At 44.8% G+C, this 21,260-nt stretch overlaps 1 protein-coding gene across 1 annotated transcript; it reads right to left on the bottom strand.

Moving 5' to 3' along the window:
- Positions 1 to 1,219: 1,219 nt before the first annotated feature.
- On the bottom strand, positions 1,220 to 8,517 carry LOC124649881 (pectinesterase 31-like). The gene is made up of 6 exons (XM_047189450.1): positions 8,194 to 8,517; positions 4,651 to 4,755; positions 4,488 to 4,565; positions 4,202 to 4,389; positions 2,473 to 2,646; positions 1,220 to 1,661 (listed from the first exon to the last, which is right to left on the bottom strand). Exons 1-6 carry the CDS (start codon positions 8,458 to 8,460, stop codon positions 1,499 to 1,501), a joined length of 975 nt encoding a protein of 324 aa, XP_047045406.1. The 5' UTR covers positions 8,461 to 8,517; the 3' UTR covers positions 1,220 to 1,498.
- Positions 8,518 to 21,260: the final 12,743 nt, after the last annotated feature.

Below are 21,260 nucleotides of genomic sequence, written 5' to 3'. Positions count from 1 at the left end.
ACGACGTTTAGTACAGCACGGCGCGTAGGCGCGGCGGCCAGAGAGGGAGGGGAGGGCGTAGGCCCTTGGGGAGAAAGTGGATAGGGGTAATGGGAAGGAAGAAGCCGACGAAAATAGAAGGAAGAGGTGGGTGAATATATGCTCGAATCATTAGATGGTGGGGATCGTGATTCTTGGAGATGGTGGGGGTGCCGCTTTGACCAGCTGCCGTTTCGATTGAAACAAAAGGAATGCACTGCATAAATCGGGAGGAACAACGATGACAGAAAGTGAGGCCCACATGTTGATGGTTTTACTTCTCGTAGGCCACGAAAGATAGAAGGAAATCAGAATGGAACGGGATAACCGGAGGAAGCCGGTAATAACAGGAAGAAGAAGGCCTCAAAATAAATTGGATGGAAAAATAAATATTGAATGTCACTAGCAGCCTGGCAGAAAAAAAGACAGATGTCACTCCACCATAGACAGAGTTGACGGGAAAATAGCACATATACAGTTCTCAAATAACTCTGGGTAAATAATGTGTCCATCTTTTATATAAGATATAATATTGTCGTTGACATATAGGATGTAATGGTGTATTATATATGACGAGCGTAGGTAGGACTTCATCATATGGCTTTGTGGTTGGAGGTTTTTCCTCCTTAAAAGGTTTCTTGTGTTCAGTCTATCTTAGCAATAGTAACCCCAAGAAAAAACTTGTGTTCAGGCTAGCAGGAGCTCTGCCATAATAATGGCTGTGGCATACATTCAATCAGATAGTAGTCCTGAACTATTAGCTTAATAAAGTGTATTACAAATTTTAAAAAGTTACTCCCTCCATCCTATAATATAAGATAATATTACTGTACAACAACTAGTATGATAGTACATTGATTACAATAACATTTTGTATTATAGGACGAAATTAGTACATAATAGCATATTTTTTGTATGTGGTAGTAGTCCATCAATTTGTCAGAGGCTCACACAGTTCACAACAAAACATTGTCACGATGTCATTAAAGCTTTTTCTATAAAAAAAAGAAATGAGATTCTAGGTTGTGAAGCAAAGCGGAAACCCAAAACTGATCTCTGGTGCATATGCACCCAGTATGTAGAAAACGTATTTCAAAAGGTCAAAAAATTTAGGAAAAAAGTTTCACATGTAGAGAGACATGTTCTATGTGCACACATAAAGCATGAAACCGATATTTTTTGTGCCACGAGAAACTGCCACGAGAAATAGATTATTTTAGCACCAAAATTTGTCTTTTTACACAAGACACAAAACATGTCGGTTTTTGTTGAAACAACTTTATAACCATGTAACATGTCAAGATATACACAAGACATTTTGTTTTATATTTTTTGACTTTTTTTAATATAATACATTTCAAATAAAGGGTGCCTATGCACCCGGCCCTCCCGCAAAGCAAAGGCCATACTAAACTGACCACCTAAATTTATTTTATGTAGGCTATGAAGGTGGTTTGAACAAGGATCCTAGGATCAAAGACTATGCTGAAGCCGGTATCCTTATCGCCATCATCTGGAGAAGCCATGGCCTATCAAGGTCCGGATCGACGAAAGAGTGTGCAAGGAACTGCTCTGCTTCCAAATCAAGCAATTGTCTACACCAAGCAACTCTGTTCGATGATTGGGAACCAGGCCCTGAGCACCTGCAGAAAAGCGGTGGTAAAATGGTTAATGCTGTTGCACACTCAATATTAGTTCTCGCTTTTTTTTAACAGTAGGTGGCTTGGTTAAGTAAGACGGTAATGCAACTTAGGTAAATAGGGTAACCAAAAAAAATGCAGTTTGGTACCAGAAACACAAAATGTTTGGTTAGATGTCGGCATATACCAATCTAACTAAAGTTGTCACGCATCAAAAAATGAGGCGAGAACATTTTGTTTTTTGCTTGTATATATCTGAATATCTCAAAGTTATCATTTGCAATACTACCTCAGTAGTCAATACCCGGATACTCAGATTCGATGAGCATATGCACCAATGATTAAGTGACCAACTACAAGTTCAATGTACTGGCTATCAGTTTCACAGAAGAAGTGCCAAAGTGGGCAAACAACGATTGTATGCTTACAATGGTAGAGAGAAACAGTGTGTCACCACACAAGTACAACGCCTCTCTCTCGGTTTCTCTTGCTCTCTATGTTTTGTGAGGGCTTGATGTGAACAAGCACAGCCCCTAGCACAGCCATGGAGGGTGGGAACTGGTTATTTACCAAATAACTGACACTAGAATGACTCATGATTTCTATATGCTTGGTTCATAGCAACATGTCATTTATATAGTGTTGGAAGTCTCTGTTCCTGAAGAACATTACTTGGAATAACTCCAGAAGCATAAGTTAATTTTTCAAGGAGGAACAATATGAAAAGACAATATAGAAGTTCCACTGTAGCATTCGACCATGTGAGTTTGATATATGTCATACGTAAAGTTACTAATTCTGATGAATCCAGTACCTGTACTCATAGAAACAAGCGGTTCTTTCATTCTCAGATTTGTCCCAATTATGCCACCCAGTGGGCTTTATGCAACGATCCATAAAAGTGTGTGCAAATACAACCCTCCCAAAGGGCCCCCATGGCCGACCCAGGAATATGTATCCAGCTTCTCCATTCCCAGTAATAATACACCTGAGTGTGACAACAAGGAGAGATAAAATACGGCATATCGAAGTGCTGAAGCTACATATCAAGTTATAATAGCATAAAACTACTACAATTGTGTCAAAATTTACCGTCTCATACCACTTCACGTTATGGCGACCGAAATCTACCTCTCTACGGCAAGTTTTTTGCAATTCGCGCAAATGATTGATTGAACACGAACTAACAGCGGAACAGACCGTGGGACCCATTTGTCAGCGCTGAGGTGACAGAAACAGGAGGTCATTAGCTGAGGTGGACATGACCCGGTGATGTGATGGACTCTCTATGGGAACTATTAGTGTTCGATGGTGGGTAGTCTGCTTGGCAGTACCCTAGATTCTGTACAACTTGATAATTAATTTATTAATTATAACAACCACTATTTTTTGTTGTTAGGTTCCTATGGGAACTATCAGTGTTGCAGTGGCTGTCAGTTGAAGTTGATTCATCTACCCTGAAGAGCAAATCAGGCATCAAATTTTGCCATTCAGTCCCCCCCCCCCCCACCCACCCACCCACCCACACACACATCTCAGCCCATGGTTTTTTGTCTATATACATCTTTGTTACCTTGGCATGCTCTTGGAGCTGAGATGATATTTCCATGTGGCAGTTAAAACCAATTGACGGTTGTTAAAAGACTACGGTTAATGCATGCCTCGATGGTATACATACTTTCAACTATATAGTATCTGTCAATTCAACCATCAGAGGAGTTTGCAGTGCTAGCTGGTTCCTTGAGTTATTTTGTGCATCATGGTTAGGAGCAGGATTAGCTGTGCTTATGACGTGCAGTCTTGCTCCTGTGTTTGGAACACCAGTACCAGAATAACTTTTGTATTGCTTAAAGTTTACATGCCATCATTCTGAATATAACAGCAGCAGGTCACGTGTGGTTTCTAGCATTGTATAGGTAGGTAAGTCGACGACTGCAGATCTCAAGCACGAACAGGACGATTAAAAACAAACAACCGACACAAGGAAATTGAAGACTGGTAATTTGGACGGGATTGGGCCGCCACTGTACGGCAAGGAGGTGCCCCATGGGGCACCCCAACCAGTAGTAGATGAATAAAAGGCATCAGAGGTAGCAGATTGCATGCAAGCATGCATAAACTAGGAACGATGGCCTGAGTGGGAATGTTTCATCGTTCTATGTTTCAGAAAAAAGTGGTCTGCGGCTGTTTTGTCAATACTTCAAAAATAATACAGTTTGAGGGATACTAAAGTATTAATACTGCAATTTTTAGTCACAGCTAAACACATCAAAGTATTTGAAACTGTGATATTTTTAAAAACTGTGGTATTGCTCAAATACATCAAACCAAACACAGCTTTAGTGTTTAATCGACCATTTGCCGAACTGCAAAAAAAAAGTGCCATAGTGGTTGATTTTGGTCGCCAGAACGTGAAGTGTTATGACACGGTAAATTTTGCTCCAACTGTGGTGTTTTTATGCTATTAACTCTATCAAGTTACTTATGAAAGTACGATGCAACTAACGTTGACAAGGTCTAGGAATGATCATGAGACAACTCACCTTAAGAATACATAACCAGTCGATTCTGATGAGGATTTCCGACTATGGGCAGTAATAAATCCCGCTGACTTGCAATGGATATGGCAATGTTCCAGAAGAGCAATCGAGTTACCGAAGATGAAATCACAATTACCTTCAATGTAACAGTCTCTTAAGTACTGTTTTCCGTAATGTAAATATAATGTATCCTGTATGATGTTTAGTCCAAATCAGGATCTTGTAGTAATACTGCATATCACCCTAATTAATTTAGTAATTTAACCAGACGGTGAAGAAATATGCATACTTGCCAACCAAGGAACTGGCAACTATAGAAGGCACACCTATCTGCTGTTACACGTACAGCGACCGCTTGCCCAGATCCCTGCATCACAACAGAACACATCAGCTTTCCACAACCATTGCCTGATCATCTCTTTGTGCAAGGAGAATAGGTGAACAAGCAGTACCTGGGGAGCTGAGTTCTCAAACGTGATATTCTCTGCAATGAAATCATCTCCCTCTACAATAACTGTTCCACAGCCAAATGTTCCTGTCCCAATAACCCTGGATCTCTTCATAACAGTAAAAGGAACAGTAAGTCAACTCGAGAGGTATCACTAGAAGTACGGAGAATGACAAACTTAAACATTTAGCAAAACTCTGGTGTCAAACTAAGAAGGTGATAACCTATCTGCGCCTAACTCCTCCTTCTCTGAAGCATAAACATATAGTCACCTAAATGTATAAAGCTTTTATCTTTTGGCCCACTGCTTGCTTAAATTACCTATTTGTCCTTGTTCAACAAATTATAAGGGCAAGCATAATGGGATGATGTCAGTCTTCTTTTAGAGTTGCCATATTGGATGTTCGCTTAGTTGGAGGAGAGAGAATGAAGAAAGAGGAGGTTGACTTTTATTAGCTCAGGAATGATCTCTTAGAAATTAAGGGAAGGCCCTTTTCTACATTGTACAACATACCATCTATTATTAACATGATTTCCACTAAAATTTAATTAAGTCTTATTAATGGCTAGGGATGGCATTAAGAGATAACGCATTGTATGACTTATATTTATTGTCTTTTCTAAATGATGTGGAGGGAGAAGACTCGCCATAGTTAGGAAGTACTCATGAAAGGTTATGACACATAGGATATACTAAATCTGCCTACCCAAAACATCTTATGATATGGAACAGAGGTAGTACCTACTAAATTCGGATTTGCTAAACCAAACTCGACTGATTTTAGCTTAACTCTCAGTCGACGGTAACATATCATCGTATGTACGATGATTTTTCATGTTGTTTGGTGTGTGTGTGGGATTTGTGGGATTTTTCTAGGCTTTATCCTTTTTCGTTTTTTCCATCTCCACATGGTGAGCCCTGTGTTCTCTCAATGTACCTTTTATGAGCCTTTGTTCTTTAGATCTGTTTCATGCAATAGAATATCCATGCATATATTCCTTTTTTTGAGGAACTATTGCCTTCCGAGTTTTTTTTTAAATGTAGTTATTTATTACTAGAGTGTTCGTTTAACTCATTTCCCTTGCCTTCTTTCTTCCTTTTTTGTTTTTCTATTTTTCTATTTTTCTATTTTTCTATTATTGTTTTTTATATCTTTATTTTTCACAGAATGTTAGAATTGGTTTTTTCTCAAGAGATGAGCAGTTAGCAATCAGTTTTTTCAGATGCGCTAGACAAGATATTGAAGGGTCCAACGACATTTACAAGGAAGGCCCTGAAAGTGACTCTTATGGAAGCTTGGGTGTTGTCTAAAGGTTCAAGGGACTATAATATCAGATTGGGGAGGAAGATCGGAATTAGCAATTGATAAAAAAGAAAGGATATGGGCTCACGTGAGTAGCATTGCCCTTTGTTTTTCAAAATAAAGGGTTTCATTTTTAGAATTACTCATTTTTTTGGAATTTGCTAGATATGTGCCTCTTTATTTTAGCTGATTACCGCACACAACGAGTTAGGTGCGGTAATCAGCCGCCATCCTTGTTTACCAAGCAGAGCTAAGTGAAAGAGCTGCAAGTCTCTGAAACCCATACCACAAACAACTCTCCTGAACCTGTCCACGCCCGTGGCGACTGTTTCAAGCCATACAAAGATCCATATACGTTTCTAAACAAACGTGTAAATAGCAATCAGGGCAGATGTGAGTTGCATTTTTCTCAAAAATTGTGCAAATTCAACCAGTTTTCGATCGAGTTGCACTTTTTTCATGAAACGTGCAATTGGCAAGTGCTTGTCGAAATGAGTTGTACTTTTCTCAATAAACATGCAATTAGCAACATGTTTTGGAAACGAGTTGCACTCTTCTCCGAAATGGGCATCTAGCAACGTGGGTTGGATGCGAGTTGCACATTTTTTATATTAATGTGCAACTTGAACCATTTTGTGAAACAGATCGCACATTTTCAATGCGATTTGCATTTTTTTCAAAAAAAATGTGAAGCTTCAAACGGTTTATGATACGAGTTGCACTTTTCTGGAAAAAAAACGTAAAATTACCTGGTGCTTATCGAAAAAAGTTGCACTTTCTAAAAAACGTGCAATTATCAACCAGTTCATGAAACAAACTGCATTTTTCTTCAGCATGCAAGTAGTGACACGGTTTCAATCCGAGTAGCAGTTTTCCCAAGAATTGAGCAAATTTCAATAAATTTGTGATGCAAGTTGCACTTTTTTAAGAACGTGCAATTAGCAACATGTTTCTAAAATGAGTTGCACTTTTCCAAATAAACATGCAAGTAGAAACCCGGTATTGATGCGAGTTGCATTTTTTTCAAGAAATGTGCAACTTCAACCGTTTTCCTCATATGAGTTGCACTTTTCTTAAGATCATGGAATTTGCACATGATTTTCAAAACGAGTTGCACTTTTCTCATGAAGCGTGCAATTAGGAACCGATTTTCTATACGAGTAGCAATTTTGTCAAGAAACAACTCCATTTCGATTTGAGTTGCACTTTTGTAAAGAAACATGCAATGAGCAACCGTTTTTTTTAAGAGTTGCACTTTTCTCAAGAAACATGCAGTTAGCAGCTGGTTTCGATATGAGTTGCACTTTTCTCAAAAAAATATGAAATCCAACTGGTTTCCAATACAAGTTGCACTTTTCTTCATATTCTTGAGTAATTTGCCAAATGCAAAAAAGTAGGTTGGTATACATGCATACACAATTGGTTGGTTTTTGTATGGAAGCATACATGTGTTACTTTGTTCCAAACAATATGAGTTATCTTATTATTAGTATAGTATACAACAATACACGCTAGTCAGTTTGTCATGGTTGATTCAGAAAAAAAATACATGCAGACAGGTGCCTCTAATGGCTTCCAATATTCTATGGGCCAATTGCATTCTAGGAGCACACACACAAACACAAATACAAGAGGAGCTATACGTACAGGGTTTTGAAAGGCCCATGCCAAATCTAATATACTTTTAGCAGTCCCAACTACTTGCTAGGCCCAACCATATGTCTGACGGAGACTTAAGAACATTCTGAAGTTGATTGAGTGTCACCTAGTCATTCCTTACTAAATTTCCATCAACCAAAGAAATAGACTTGCAATAATCTACTACCAACAGGCCTGCTAATCAATGTCAACGGGGAAGGGATGAAAAGCCCATCTGATGTATGCAATTAGATATAATAATAATAATACATGATACTAAACCCAGCACCAGCAGCCCTTGAACCTGGCCCAAACTGGGACAGGTTAAACAGTGCCACAGCACGAGTATCCCAGATCTGGCAGTGGCAGGCACGCGAATATCAAAGTGGATATGATAGCGTAGAACGCCTAAAGCGTAGTGCAGATCCATGTGTTTAAGAAGGGCGTTTGGTAATGTAAGAATGTGCCATGGAAGCAAATATACTGAAAGCAGTGACGGAGGCTACAAGGCAGCAATTCCTTGCGCCATGGACTACCGTTTCGGTTCCCGAGTGTACATTTCATCGAGCAGGGGATAGGCGTAGGAGCCGGCCGTCGGTTCTTACCTGGGCGTGCTTGATGCGGGTGGCGGTGTTGTCCCAGGTGATGACGGTGACCTGGGCGGACGCGCCGGCGAGGGTGATGAAGTTCTTGGTCTTGGCGATGTACACGGGCTCCTCGTACACCCCCGGCGCGAGGCGGATGACGGTGCGCGCCGTGTTGCCCAGCGGCACCGCATCCACCGCGGCCTGGACCGTCGGGAACGTCTCCTCATCTCCTGGTGTCGAGCCCGGCGGTGCCACGCAGAGCAAGCGCCTCTCCTGCTGCGCCATGGATGGATTTGATGAGGAATTCGGAGGCGCGTTGGTTCGTGGACCGGTTGCTGGTCCTGCCCTGCGTGCGTTTGGGTTGGTATAAGAGCACCATCTCCACTGGGTCCCCTGAAGGGACTAGCGTTCCCACGTGCAAGATCCCGTGACTGCCTCACCTCTCCGCGATTTGCACAAAAATAACCCAAAAGTGAAAGAAAACACGCGATCGACCCTCCAGGACAACTATTTCACCCATCTAGCACCTTTGTGCGACGCCCCTCCCATGGGCGCCACACATGGCAGTGTGGCGCCCGTGCCTGCGGCGCCACTCTCCCAGCCGACGTGGCGCCCTCGACGCCGAGCGGGTGCGCGCGATCCGACGTGGCGGCATGTGTGGCGCCCCTCCCGGGGGCGCCACACTACTCTATATATAAAATTTCTGTCTAGAGTTAACAGAATGTTGTGCTAGCTCAATTGGATGAAGCCTTTGCTTCCCAATCTTAGGTCATGAGTTCAAATCTCTGCATCACCTGAATTTATTTTTATTTTTAAAAATTATGCTAGACATTGTAGTATGTTTAAAACATGAAATCTAGCTTCGTACTCGTTTTGTAGAGTTTTTTTTTATATAGAAAACATGCAATCCCGAACTAGAAAAATGACAAATTCTCGCATCCGAAATGAAATGGAAGTTAGTCCCTGCCTCGCAATGCTGCGAACCCGTTTCTTTTAAGTCCATGCCGAACGGACAAATGCAATCGCACTTTTCAGTCCAACAACCATTGAGTTACGATGTCAACTAGATGGGTACCACAGAGTGTCACTAGTCAATTGCATGTCTCGTCTATGTAATCTCTTTGAGGGTGAACAAAATCGAGCACCATAATTGGACCATGGCAAACGACGAGGCATCGTGCGATTATGTAGCCCCAAAAAATTTAATTCCACAATTTTTCACCACTATTAACTGAATCCACATGACCATTGCATCACCCAAATATATTAAACTACTCTAATTTAATCTCTGTGATTACTCAGATGTGCATAGATTATTTTCCACATGGACTGTCCTAAGCTCCATGCGTATGTACTTGTTATCACCAAGATTTGACCAAGTCGGAGGTGGGCCGCAGTCAAGATGGGCTTAAGGAAATATACGTGGAGAATTACATGAATTGGCCTTTTATACCAAGTTGGGCTTAATTGCCCGTGTATCTGTAACATATTAGATCTGTTTTAGTTTAGAGATAGAATCTTAGTCGTGCACGGTTTAGTGCATGCCCACATTAGAAAGTCCCCTGGACTATAAATATGTACCTAGGGTTTATGGAATAAACAACAACTCACGTTCAACCCCAAAAACAAACCAATCTCGGCGCATCGCCAACTCCTTCGTCTCGAGGGTTTCTATCGGGTAAGCGACATGCTGCCTAGATCGCATCTTGCGATCTAGGCAGCACAAGCCCCACGTTGTTCATGCGTTGCTCGTACTTGAAGCGCTTTTGATGGCGAGCAACGTAGTTATCATTAGATGTGTTAGGGTTAGCATTGTTCTTCGTTTAAGCATGCTTACGTAGTGCAACCCTTGCATATCTAGTCGTCCTCACGCCTATCTCGGGTGTGGGGGCGGCACCCGCTTGATCATTATTTAGTAGATCCGATCCGTTACGATTGCTCCTTGTTCTACAAGGATTAGTTTAATATACGCAATAGTTTGGCCTTACAAAGGGGAGGATCTGTGGCACGTAGGGTGGCGTTCGCAAGTCCTAAACGGGATGTTCCTAGGATCAACTTCATGTTGGTTTTTCGGCCTTGTTTAGGATCGGCTTACGAGCACCGTGCGTGGCCATCCGGCCCAACTCGGAGTAGGATGATCCGATTATGTGGTGAAAACCCTAAATCGTCGTAGATCTCATTAGCTTCATCTTGATCAAGCGGGACCACCAAGTATTCGTACACCCCGTACGGATCATGGGTGGATCGGCTCTTTGAGCCGATTCACGGGATAACTCGAGAGCCGATCGAGGCTCGTATTTAACGTTTACATGTATGCCTCCGCGGGAAACTAAGCGAGGCAATCTCATCACCTTCCCGACCGGGTATAGGTCGGGTGGCACGCCCTTGCACTTCGCAACGCCGCGTGTGACCGGAAGAGCATTGCGGGCCGTCGCTCGGAGGGGTCTCGGCCGGCCGCAGCTCTAGGCTCCCCCGGCTCTACGGTGTTGACAAGGCCGGCTGCCCGCCGGTGGGTTTTGGCGATCAACACATTCGGCACGCCGGTGGGACCATCGTCTACATCAACCACATCGCCATCTACATCCGAGATGGCGGACGGCACGCCGATCACCTACGAGGATCTGCACGGGTAACTACGTTGCTCGGGCCGATGCGCGAAACAAACAATCAAAGGAAGGCCGATAGCGATGACTTCGGCCGATGCGGACGCATTACTCGTCCTCCCGACGGAGCTCGGTGCCCCGATTTCCGACGATCCGACCGAGGTTATGTTCACCACATGGTTGCTTGGGTCAAGCGGCGATCTAACGGACGGCGGCCACGTCGACTACACGAGTCCCAACGGGGCTGACTCGCAAGTACGGCGCACAGGCGTAACGCGAGCCGATATCTGTAGTTACCAGACAGATTCGGCTCGAGGGAGGCATACGGTCACCACGCCGGACAGATGGTAAACGATAGCCGGTGGAAAATCGGCTAATAATAAAAAAAAAAAAAACAAGAAGGAGAGAAGCAAAACGTTGCAAACGTAGCGATCAACATATCAAGGCCCTACCGAGAAGCAGAATCATTTGTCTATGAAAGCCCTACTGGAGAAACACGCCGAGGGCGATAATAGCATCAACACGGATGCGTTCCGCCTCAGCAATCTCAGCTTCATCATCTGCGTCTTTGCCCGTCACCAGCTGATTGCTCAGGGAACGGATTTCAGCCAGATCGGTCTTCGGATCGAGTCGTGAGATCTTTTGCTTCTTCTTCGGAGCGGGCGACAAGGGCCTCCTTATCTTGGATGAGCTGTTTGGTCACCCTTACCCTCTCTTCGAGGTCCTCCAACTCCTTGTGCAAGGTTTCGAGTTCGGCACGGTGGCGGAAGTATCCGTCTTGGCGTCCGGAGCAGCCTTTTTCTCATTGAGCCGTCGGCACTTCTCGGCAATATCGGCTCTCGGCGGAAGTTGGGAGTGGCGAAGAGTAATCCTTTGGCGAGCGGATTGAATCCGTGACTTGAAGACCGACGGGGTGACGGCGGGCCAAAGCTTCACTTGCGGGGTCATAGGGAGATGAGAATGGATACCCGCGAGGATGCCTTTGACTTCTTCGGAATTCTCAATCGCAGCCTCAATAGAGGTAGAGAGCAAGTCCTTGAGGCGCCGGAGCTGGCCACGGACCGTGCTGATGTCTGGCTCCCCACTTGCCTTGGAAGGGGTGGGATCGATGGATGCTGGGTCGAACGCAAGCAAGCTCGAGAGATCACAACCCTGGCGAGGCAAACACAGTGAGTTTAGCAGGTGACAAGGAACTGACAGAACCAAAAGAAAAAAAAAAAAAAAAACCAAAAAAAAAAAAAAACATACCTCTCCCAAGGGGGAAGGAGCAGCCGGCGCAGTAACGATCGGCTTTTCTGGGGACTCGGTTGAATCAACCGCTCGTACAGCCGCGGGCGTCGGGGCAGCTAGATCCAGGGTAGCGGACGGCCTCTGTACCTCCTCAACATCCCCGCTAGAAGTTTCGGCGGCCTACAAGAGGAAGTGATTAGCCGATCCAAATGATAATGGGACAGCATGAAAGCGTGACCTCGAAGATCATTACATTCGAGACCTCCTGGCTTGATGAAGAGGTTGGTGGGTTCTTACGAGCCCTTTTGACACAACGGTGCTTCGTACGTAACCCTGATCTGGTCGGGGCCTGAGGAACAGGGGTTCCGGTGATCAACCTCTTCTTGGAAGCCGGCGCTGGCGAAGCCGTCTCGACTCCGGGTAGTGGACCTCTCGGAATCACCCGAGTTCGATTCTCCCCGGCTGGTTTCTTCGGCTCCGCTCGGAGGATCCTTCGATGAGAGGCCCGTAGGAAAGGATACAAGCGCGTCATGAACAAATTCTCCGAAAAAGCGGACGAACACTGCGGGGTCCGAACCAACTTACACGCAAGCTTTCCTGGGCCGGAGCTTTACGCTTCGAGGTTTTCCCGGCCGCTACCTTCCTCACCGCCGTCCTCGCCCGAGTCGAGGGCTCGGGGGGCAACGGGCCCCGAAGATGCTTTACTCTTAGAAGCCGATTTCGGTGAAATCGGTCGACTACGCATTATAACTTTCTTCGGGGAGGCGAACTCGCGAGAAGAGAACCACCGGTGCCGGAGGAAGAAAGACGAAAGGGGAGCCGTCGGCTTGTGTAGGAGCTGGGCCATCGTGTTGCCGCCAAGAGAAGAGAGTCGAGTTCACGGACAATCACCATAAGGCAGCTTACAAGAAATACTTAAGTGACGGTACCTGGTCGGCGGGGGGATCATATTCGGCGTCAAGCTCCTTCGAGCTGCGGTCCTAGTGCCCTCCTGAAGACATGGGTCTTCCACATAGACCACCAAGTTTCAAAACCGTCGGTGGTGAAGGAGAAATGGAGGTCGTGGGGAATTGGTATGACCAAGGCGTCGAAGAAGGTATAGCACCTTTGGGCGGTGAGGATGTCAGGCAGTTCAGCTCTACTTGCCGTCGGGTGGTGTAGGAAGAAGTGTGGGGGCACTCGTCCGAGACCAAGCTGCCGAGCCGCTATTATCGGTTGATAACACTCATAACCGGGCTTGATGATCCGGTTCGAGGTGCTCATGCCAACGAGGGAGAAAGCAAGGACGAATCATGAGGGAGTACAAGTGCTGTGTGCGGCGTCATCGGCAAAGTCGTCCAATCGGAAAGAGACGGGGTTTTCAAAATTTGCCGATTCGGTATAAGGGTGGAACAGGGGGTTGTCTAAACCCTGGAAGAAAATCTTAAACCACCCTCTGCTTCCTTGGGGATCAATCTGCTACCCGGGAGACCATACAGGGCTTGGCCGTAGCTGGTGCATCGAATTTCCTTGCCATTTTCATCCGGAAAGGTGCAGTTGGTCAGCGATGGGAAGTCTGGGATTTGGCTTTGGAAGTATAGTTGGGCCCACAGTTGAATGAACCACCAGGGGCCGCCAGTTTTAACTGTCTTGCGGGTGAACAGTTTGACAGACATCAGTTGAAGGGATCGATAAATCTCTCCAAGGAATAACTTGCCTAGACCAAGTTGGGTGCCTTTGGCGAGTTCATAGGCCGGGGAGAGGTAGTTCTTGGTAGGAGCAAGTGACGGACCACGGAATATGAAGTGCTCCAACCGAAGTTCAAGAAGGCCGTGTGCTCCCTCTCGTCACCGGGCCTTTGGTTTTCATATAACGATTGAGATAGGCACCCCAGCTCGGTACACTCTTTTTAGAGGAGAGAGTGAAAGGGACCTTTGGCGGCTTGAATGCGAAGGGCTGGGAGATGCAATGTCTAGCCCCGTGATCATGGCCACATCCGACAGGGTCGGAGTCATAGGGCCATGACCAAACATGAAACAGTTCGAGGCGTCGGACCGAAGTAGCCGATGGTTTTCAAGATGTTCTCATTCTTCTCAAGAGGAGACAGCGATAATGACAGGGCATCGGCTATTCCTATGGTTTCCCAAGTGGCATAGTGGGATTTTGATACCCTATCGTACCATGCCACCCAACCTTCGAGGGGATTGGGCCGGGCTCGCGAGCGGTCGGCCCGGGAAGTCGGATCTAGGTTTTGGCTCACAAAGGGGATTACGTTAGCTTCGCATGAGATTAACGGGGCAGGGCTCTCGGAAGAACGAGGACCGAGGCACATCGAATTTGCGAGAGAAGGATGTGGCGAGAAGAATGTCCGAAACCTAAATTAGTGGCAGAACGAGGCATTAATTCAGGCGTTTGCATTAATCCCGTGTCAAAGTCAAACGGCGAGAAGAGGTTGGGGATTACCTTCAGTCCAGAAACCGTGGTACCGGTGTTAGCTGATTCCGCCATGAGATGCGTTGAAGAAATTGGAAGCCGCGCGGTCGAGATCTGTGTAGGGGGTGGTGGATTGGAACTGGCTCGAGGCGACTATTTGGGGATCCGACTCCGTCTTTGCGGATGGAGGTCGCGGGTTACCGTTTGGAAGGATGGCTAGCTCAACGTTACCTGGTGTGTTTATGAGAGAGACCGATGCGGCGCCATCGGTTTCCTTTTTTAAAAAAAAGATCGTGTGATTTCAACTATCGGCAAAACGGCTGGCTGGAAACGCTTCTTCAGTATTAAAAGAGGGTTTTTTTAAAAAAAGCCGATTGTTCAAGGAGAGCCGATTGTTTGCACACCACTGATGCCATGTCACTAAATCTCGCTGCCTTCATTATCGGCATCATGGCTCCTCACTGCAAAATATGAAGAGACAAGAGGTACTGCAACGGTGATGCCACGACATGACCCGACGAGAGAAGAGCATGATGATTTTGGAAATGATATTTCCAAAACCAGGGGGGCATGTGTTATCACCAAGATTTGACCAAGTCGGAGGTGGGCCGCAGTCAAGATGGGCTTAAGGAAATATACGTGGAGAATTACATGAATCGGCCTTTTATACCAAGTTGGGCTTAATTGCCCGTGTATCTGTAACATATTAGATCTGTTTTAGTTTAGAGATAGAATCTTAGTCGTGCACGGTTTAGTGCATGCCCACATTAGAAAGTCCCTGGACTATAAATATGTACCTAGGGTTTATGGAATAAACAACAACTCACGTTCAACCCCAAAAACAAACCAATCTCGGCGCATCGCCAACTCCTTCGTCTCGAGGGTTTCTATCGGGTAGCGACATGTCGCCTAGATCGCATCTTGCGATCTAGGCAGCACAAGCCCACGTTGTTCATGCGTTGCTCGTCATCGAAGCGCTTTTGATGGCGAGCAACGTAGTTATCATTAGATGTGTTAGGGTTAGCATTGTTCTTCGTTTAAGCATGCTTACGTAGTGCAACCCTTGCATATCTAGCCGTCCTCACGCCTATCTCAGGTGTGGGGGCGGCACCCCGCTTGATCATTATTTAGTAGATCTGATCCGTTACGATTGCTCCTTGTTCTACAAGGATTAGTTTAATATCTGCAATAGTTTGGCCTTACAAAGGGGGGAGGATCCGTGGCACGTAGGGTGGCGTTCGCAAGTCCTAAACGGGATGTTCCTAGGATCAACTTCATGTTGGTTTTCCGGCCTTGTTTAGGATCGGCTTACGAGCACCGTGCGTGGCCATCCGGCCCAACTCGGAGTAGGATGATCCGATTATGTGGTGAAAACCCTAAATCGTCGTAGATCTCATTAGCTTCATCTTGATCAAGCAGGACCACCAAGTATTCGTACACCCCGTACGGATCATGGGTGGATCGGCTCTTTGAGCCGATTCACGAGATAACTCCGAGAGCCGATCGAGGCTCGTATTTAACGTTTACATGTATGCCCTCGGCAGAAACTAAGCGAGGCAATCTCATCACCTTCCCGACCGGGTATAGGTCGGTGGCACGCCCTGCACTTCGCAACGCCGCGTGTGACCAGAAGAGCATTGCGGGCCGTCGCTCGGAGGGGTCTCAGCCAGCCGCAGCTCTAGGCTCCCCCCGGCTCTACAGTGTTGACAAGGCCGCTGCCCGCCGGTGGGTTTTGGCAGTCAACAGTACTGACGACTAAATAGTAAATACATCAATGCTTGCTTCCTGAATTTCCAATTTTCTGTTCTTCGAAATAAGCATAGCAAGACAAGGTGTAGTAATCACACCACAAATCCATACCATTTTGTTCACCCGGAGATTGCGGATCCATTTTCCGTTGAGACTGTGGAGTCGGCTTGCCCGTCAGCGTCCTACTCACCATATCCGACATGACAATATCTTTGCACGATGCCCATTAGCGATTGATGATCAGGGGCGGACATGGCTGCACTCACCGTCTTCATAGAAGATACACGGCTTGCAGGTGTCGGATCAAGCACCTAAGTTGCGCCATGCCTCACACGGAAGAAGGCTCAACGGACGGACCTGCTAGGCTGCTCAATAGATCTAGCGGGAACTCCATCCCCGGAAGATCGCAACTATAAGTGAAACTATCTACACTTACTGACCACTTTGTGACCTCAGCATTCGGTACATGAAATCACAACTGAGTGCTTGGCTAAGAAAATATACATTTCTACCATGCCACTGTTCGGTTGGGACTAAAGAGTGATCAAAACCTCATTCGACAGACGTGCGATAAAAAAATAACTAGTCACTCGTCTGATCCAATTATTCAATAATAATTTCATAAGATTCAAAGGGGTGGGCATGTTATATGTCAACTAACAAGCAGATTTCACCCACCATGGTTAATTTAGACAAGGTGCTACTAACAATGGATTGGAGATAGATTTCCGAACACTATATGCTACGGATATTTAGTTATTTATTGTTGCCGATATGTAAGCGAGGTTTGTCGCCTTGCTTATGCTTGCATAAACTAAATCTCTTCTGCATGCCCGTACCTCTTGATCACCGTGGTGCTGGCTGTTTTGTAGAGTATTTTATTCAGTTTGCAAGCAAGAGAAAATAAAAAAAACTCTACAAAACAAGATACGAAGCTAGATTTCATGTTGTAAACATACTACAATGTCTAGCATAATTTTTAAAAATAAAAATAAATTCGGGTGATGCAGAGATTTGAACTCATGACCTGAGATTGGGAAGCAAAGGCTTCATCCAATTGAGCTAGCACAGACAGAAATTTTATATATAGAGTAGTGTGGCGCCCCTGGGAGGGGCGCCACACATGCTGCCACGTCGGATCGGCGCACCAGCTCAGCGTCGAGGGCGCCACGTCGGCTGGGAGAGTGGCGCCGCAGGCACGGGCGCCACACTGCCATGTGTGGCGCCCATGGGAGGGGCGCCACACAAAAGGGTTAGATGGATGAAATAGTTTGCCCGGAGGGTCAGTCTGTGTTTTTCTTTCATTTTTGGGTTATTTTTGTGCAAATCGCCTCACCTCTCTCCGCGTTGAACAAGTGGGAAAGGGTCAGCAGATATGATCCGTCTTCACTTAATCTACTTCCTCCGTCTATAAATATATATAAATATATGTCTGAAGTTTATCTAAATCTGGATGTATTTAGATGCGATTTGTCTAGATATATCTAGATTTAGATAAATCTTGGACGTCTATTTATAGAAGTCTTATCTTTATCTCTGTCTCTATCTCTACTACTCCCTCCGTTTAAAAATAGGTGTCTCAACTTTATCTAGATACAGATGTATCTCTAACTAAAATGCATCTACATCAAGGAAAAAAATAGCGCGCTATAACAAAATAGCGTGGGTCTAAAAATACGCTATTAGCATGCTATAGCGTGCTATTAACACGAATAGCGCGCTATAGCACCGAAATAGCGTAGCGTTGGCTCTCCAGATATGCTATAGCGTGCTATTAGCGTTGGAATAGCGCGCTATTTTTTTCCATGATCTACATACATTTATATATAGACAAAATTGAGACACCTATTTTTATTTTAGATGGAGGGAGTACCGTGAGAAAATTGAATCTCAGCCATCAATCCACCAAGATCTAATTGATTTCTTCTCCCCACCTTCGAGACTAATTTCCGCGCGCATGCCACCCCCCACCCCCATCGTCTGCACTTATCTCTATCTCTACGGCATGGGAAAATTGAATCTCAACCATCAATCCACCAAGATCTAACACTCCAGATTGATTTCTTCTCCCCGCCTTCAAGACTAATTTCCGTGCACACGCCATGCCCCACCCTCATCGTCTGCACTTAGGAAACAAACCACCCACCATGTTAGATCTGAAAATCACGCATATTAAATACCCCGCACGTCCCCTTTCTCCTTTGATGGAGCACTTCCTTCTTCCTCGTGATCAGGTCTTGAGGCAGATTCTGTTCCCTCCGACGCCGTCTCCATTGCGGGATCCGCCGGCCAACTCTCACACGGACAAGATGGATTGGACGCTGCCGACATCTCCTAGTTGCTCGCGCTCCCATATGCTACCACCACACATCGTCGGATACGCAATCCAGATGAACCTTCCCCTCATGCGTCCCTGCTCGCGAACGGAGTCCGCCGCCGAGACCAACCATATTAGCCACGTCCCGATCAATTACCACCGCACCTCCTGCATCTTTGTCTCTTCAACAATTATACATGTACTCCATTCTCCTGGAAAGCACATCTGAGAGGTAAATTGTTTCCATAACTATGTATTCTGCTTGCATGGTATAGTACTTGTACGGTGTAGCTCTCGGGATGTGTCATTGACATTGAGAATAACTAAGTACTTCATGCATGGAGAGTTTCAGTTTCAGATTGGTATATAGTATATTGAACATGGATATCGTGTGGCTGAGTTTTCATAGGCAGTATTCGCAAGGGTGTTCACCAAGATGGATAACTACAGGCAATTGTAATAATCTAATTATGTATACATGAGCCTTCTCTGCATTGTTCATACTTGCTAAAGCTGAATGTTTTTCTATGATATTAAGATGTGCAAAGGGCATCAAAATGATTCTGATACCGAAGTTGCTAGGGACATAGCTCTATTGTTGATCAGTTTAGTTTCATTTTTTGCATGACATGTACTATATAGGGGCTTCTCTGAATAGCCTTCTTTCATAATGCAGGAAAACAACACGAGTGGAAAGACTTATCTACAAGATAATCCAGAATTAGTTGGCAATGATGAAAATCTTTGTAACACATTAGGTATCTTTGATACCTGTGTTAAGTGCCGATTTTTTTGTCTCTCTCTCTTAGCTTCTAAACCTGTGAACCATGAAAATAGACTTTATTATTTTTCTCATGATCAATGGAGATGCAGGATGGCTCAACCAGGGCAGCACATGTGTTTGCGTGAGGTGCAGCAATATTGGCTCATATTTTCTGATGAAGTCAGTCTTGGCTAGAGTAAATTAATGAAAGAATTGTTAGTTAATGTTTTCTAATGAGCTTTTTCTTGTGTTAATCGGATTCTACGCTTGTGACAATGTAGTAGTATGGCATACATATACATAATTTTCTTTAATGAAGGTGCTTTGTGAGACTGATTTGGTGCTTGTTTAGTGTTAGTAGTGTCATTTTTTCTTCAATTAGGAAAATATCTTAGGAACTTTTAGTTCCATGTCACACTTCCCTGCATTACTATCTTTCCTACATCTTACTCTAGGAACTACTTTTACCTGCTGCACAAATTGATATTTGATCAGTGATGGTGTATTAGTTAACAAAGCCCCACAATCTGAATGCTCATGTTTAATGCGGTTGTTGCCCACTACTGTATTCGTGTTTGAATCCGATGGTGGATTTATGCAAAGCTTGTTTATGAATTTAGAAGAAACTCTGACATGAAGTTTCTCTTTTACCTTATCCTGGTGGTCGAGCGTCTAGGTTTTGTAGAGTTCGACCATGTCACACTTGCAAGTTCTTCTCTTGCGAAACTTCACGCTGCCACAACACAGGATGCGAAAAAGTTTTTGTTAATGTGGCAATAGTTATAAGAAAATACTGAAGTTCATGTCGAATTTACTTATGTTTACTTTGACGTTCTACATTATGACAACACAGTTCATACTCTTTCACTATTTGACTGCTGTCCTAACTAATACTCTTGGTCGACTTGGTTATGATAGAGAAACCTTCACAGGAATCATTACCTAGGTCAAGCATGATACTAATGTTTCCATTTTGTTTAATTGCACATGTTTCCTGTGTATACTTAGCACTGAGGAGCTCTACACCGCCAGCATACCTAGGGAGAAGCCTTGAGGCCGCGCTGACACGGTCGCCTCTGCTGCCCAAAGAGGAGCATCTGTAGGGAAATAATTAATAAGAGGAGCTACTTCATCACCCGGTGCGGTTACAAGTAGGATGACATTGTTGAGATCCAAATCTTTAGTGAGTGTTAGTTTCATATTTCCGGGTCAGCTTTGATAGGGATGTGGATCGAAGTGCGGGTGAAGCGTTCAGTGGACACTATTGGAGAATGTTTAGAAATGCCATACTACATTGCAAGTTTGTCTAAATTAAATGTATCTAGAGTTCTGAACACTCTTCGGTATAGATAGATCTGAATTTAAACAAATCTATGTATCCTTGTATAAATAAGTGAAAGAACATGTTCATTACCCCATGTGTGGTTTTGCTAATTGATGACAATCCCTATGGACTAACGGTTGCATTGAGAATCAATCTTAGGTCAAATCCATAGCTATGTGTTGGACTCAAGGTTGTAAGATGGAGAAGACGGAGTACAATGATGAAGACGGTGTCGAAGAGAGACGAAGACGGTGTTGAAGATGAAGAGAGAAGACGGCATTGAAGATGAAGAGAGGAGACGGCGTTGAAGATCGATGAAGACGGTGGCGTGCGTACAAGATGGAAGAAGACGGTGGCGGTATGTTGAAGGAAGACGGTGGCATGTACAATCATGAAGAGTATGAAGACGGAGCTTGCCGACTCGAGAAGAACGCGCGGGACAAGGTTTGTGCTCGATAGGATAATGGGTCGCATCATCGGAGAGATCTCAAACCTTGCATGCATTGCATCGTGTTTCTTGGTTCTTCTTGGTTCTTATCCATGAAACGGATTCCGGTTGCATCGCATGTTGCATGTGCGAGGGTGATGATTTTCCCAATATACCGTATTGAGAGGTTACACCTCTATGACCATGAGAAAATCATCACTCGCTCTTTTGCATAATTTCATCATGTGAGAAGGTAGCTC

Source organism: Lolium rigidum, chromosome 4, assembly GCF_022539505.1.
Source record: "Lolium rigidum isolate FL_2022 chromosome 4, APGP_CSIRO_Lrig_0.1, whole genome shotgun sequence".
NCBI classification, from domain to species: Eukaryota; Viridiplantae; Streptophyta; class Magnoliopsida; order Poales; family Poaceae; genus Lolium; species Lolium rigidum.
This window is presented reverse-complemented; position numbering and strand designations above follow the sequence as displayed.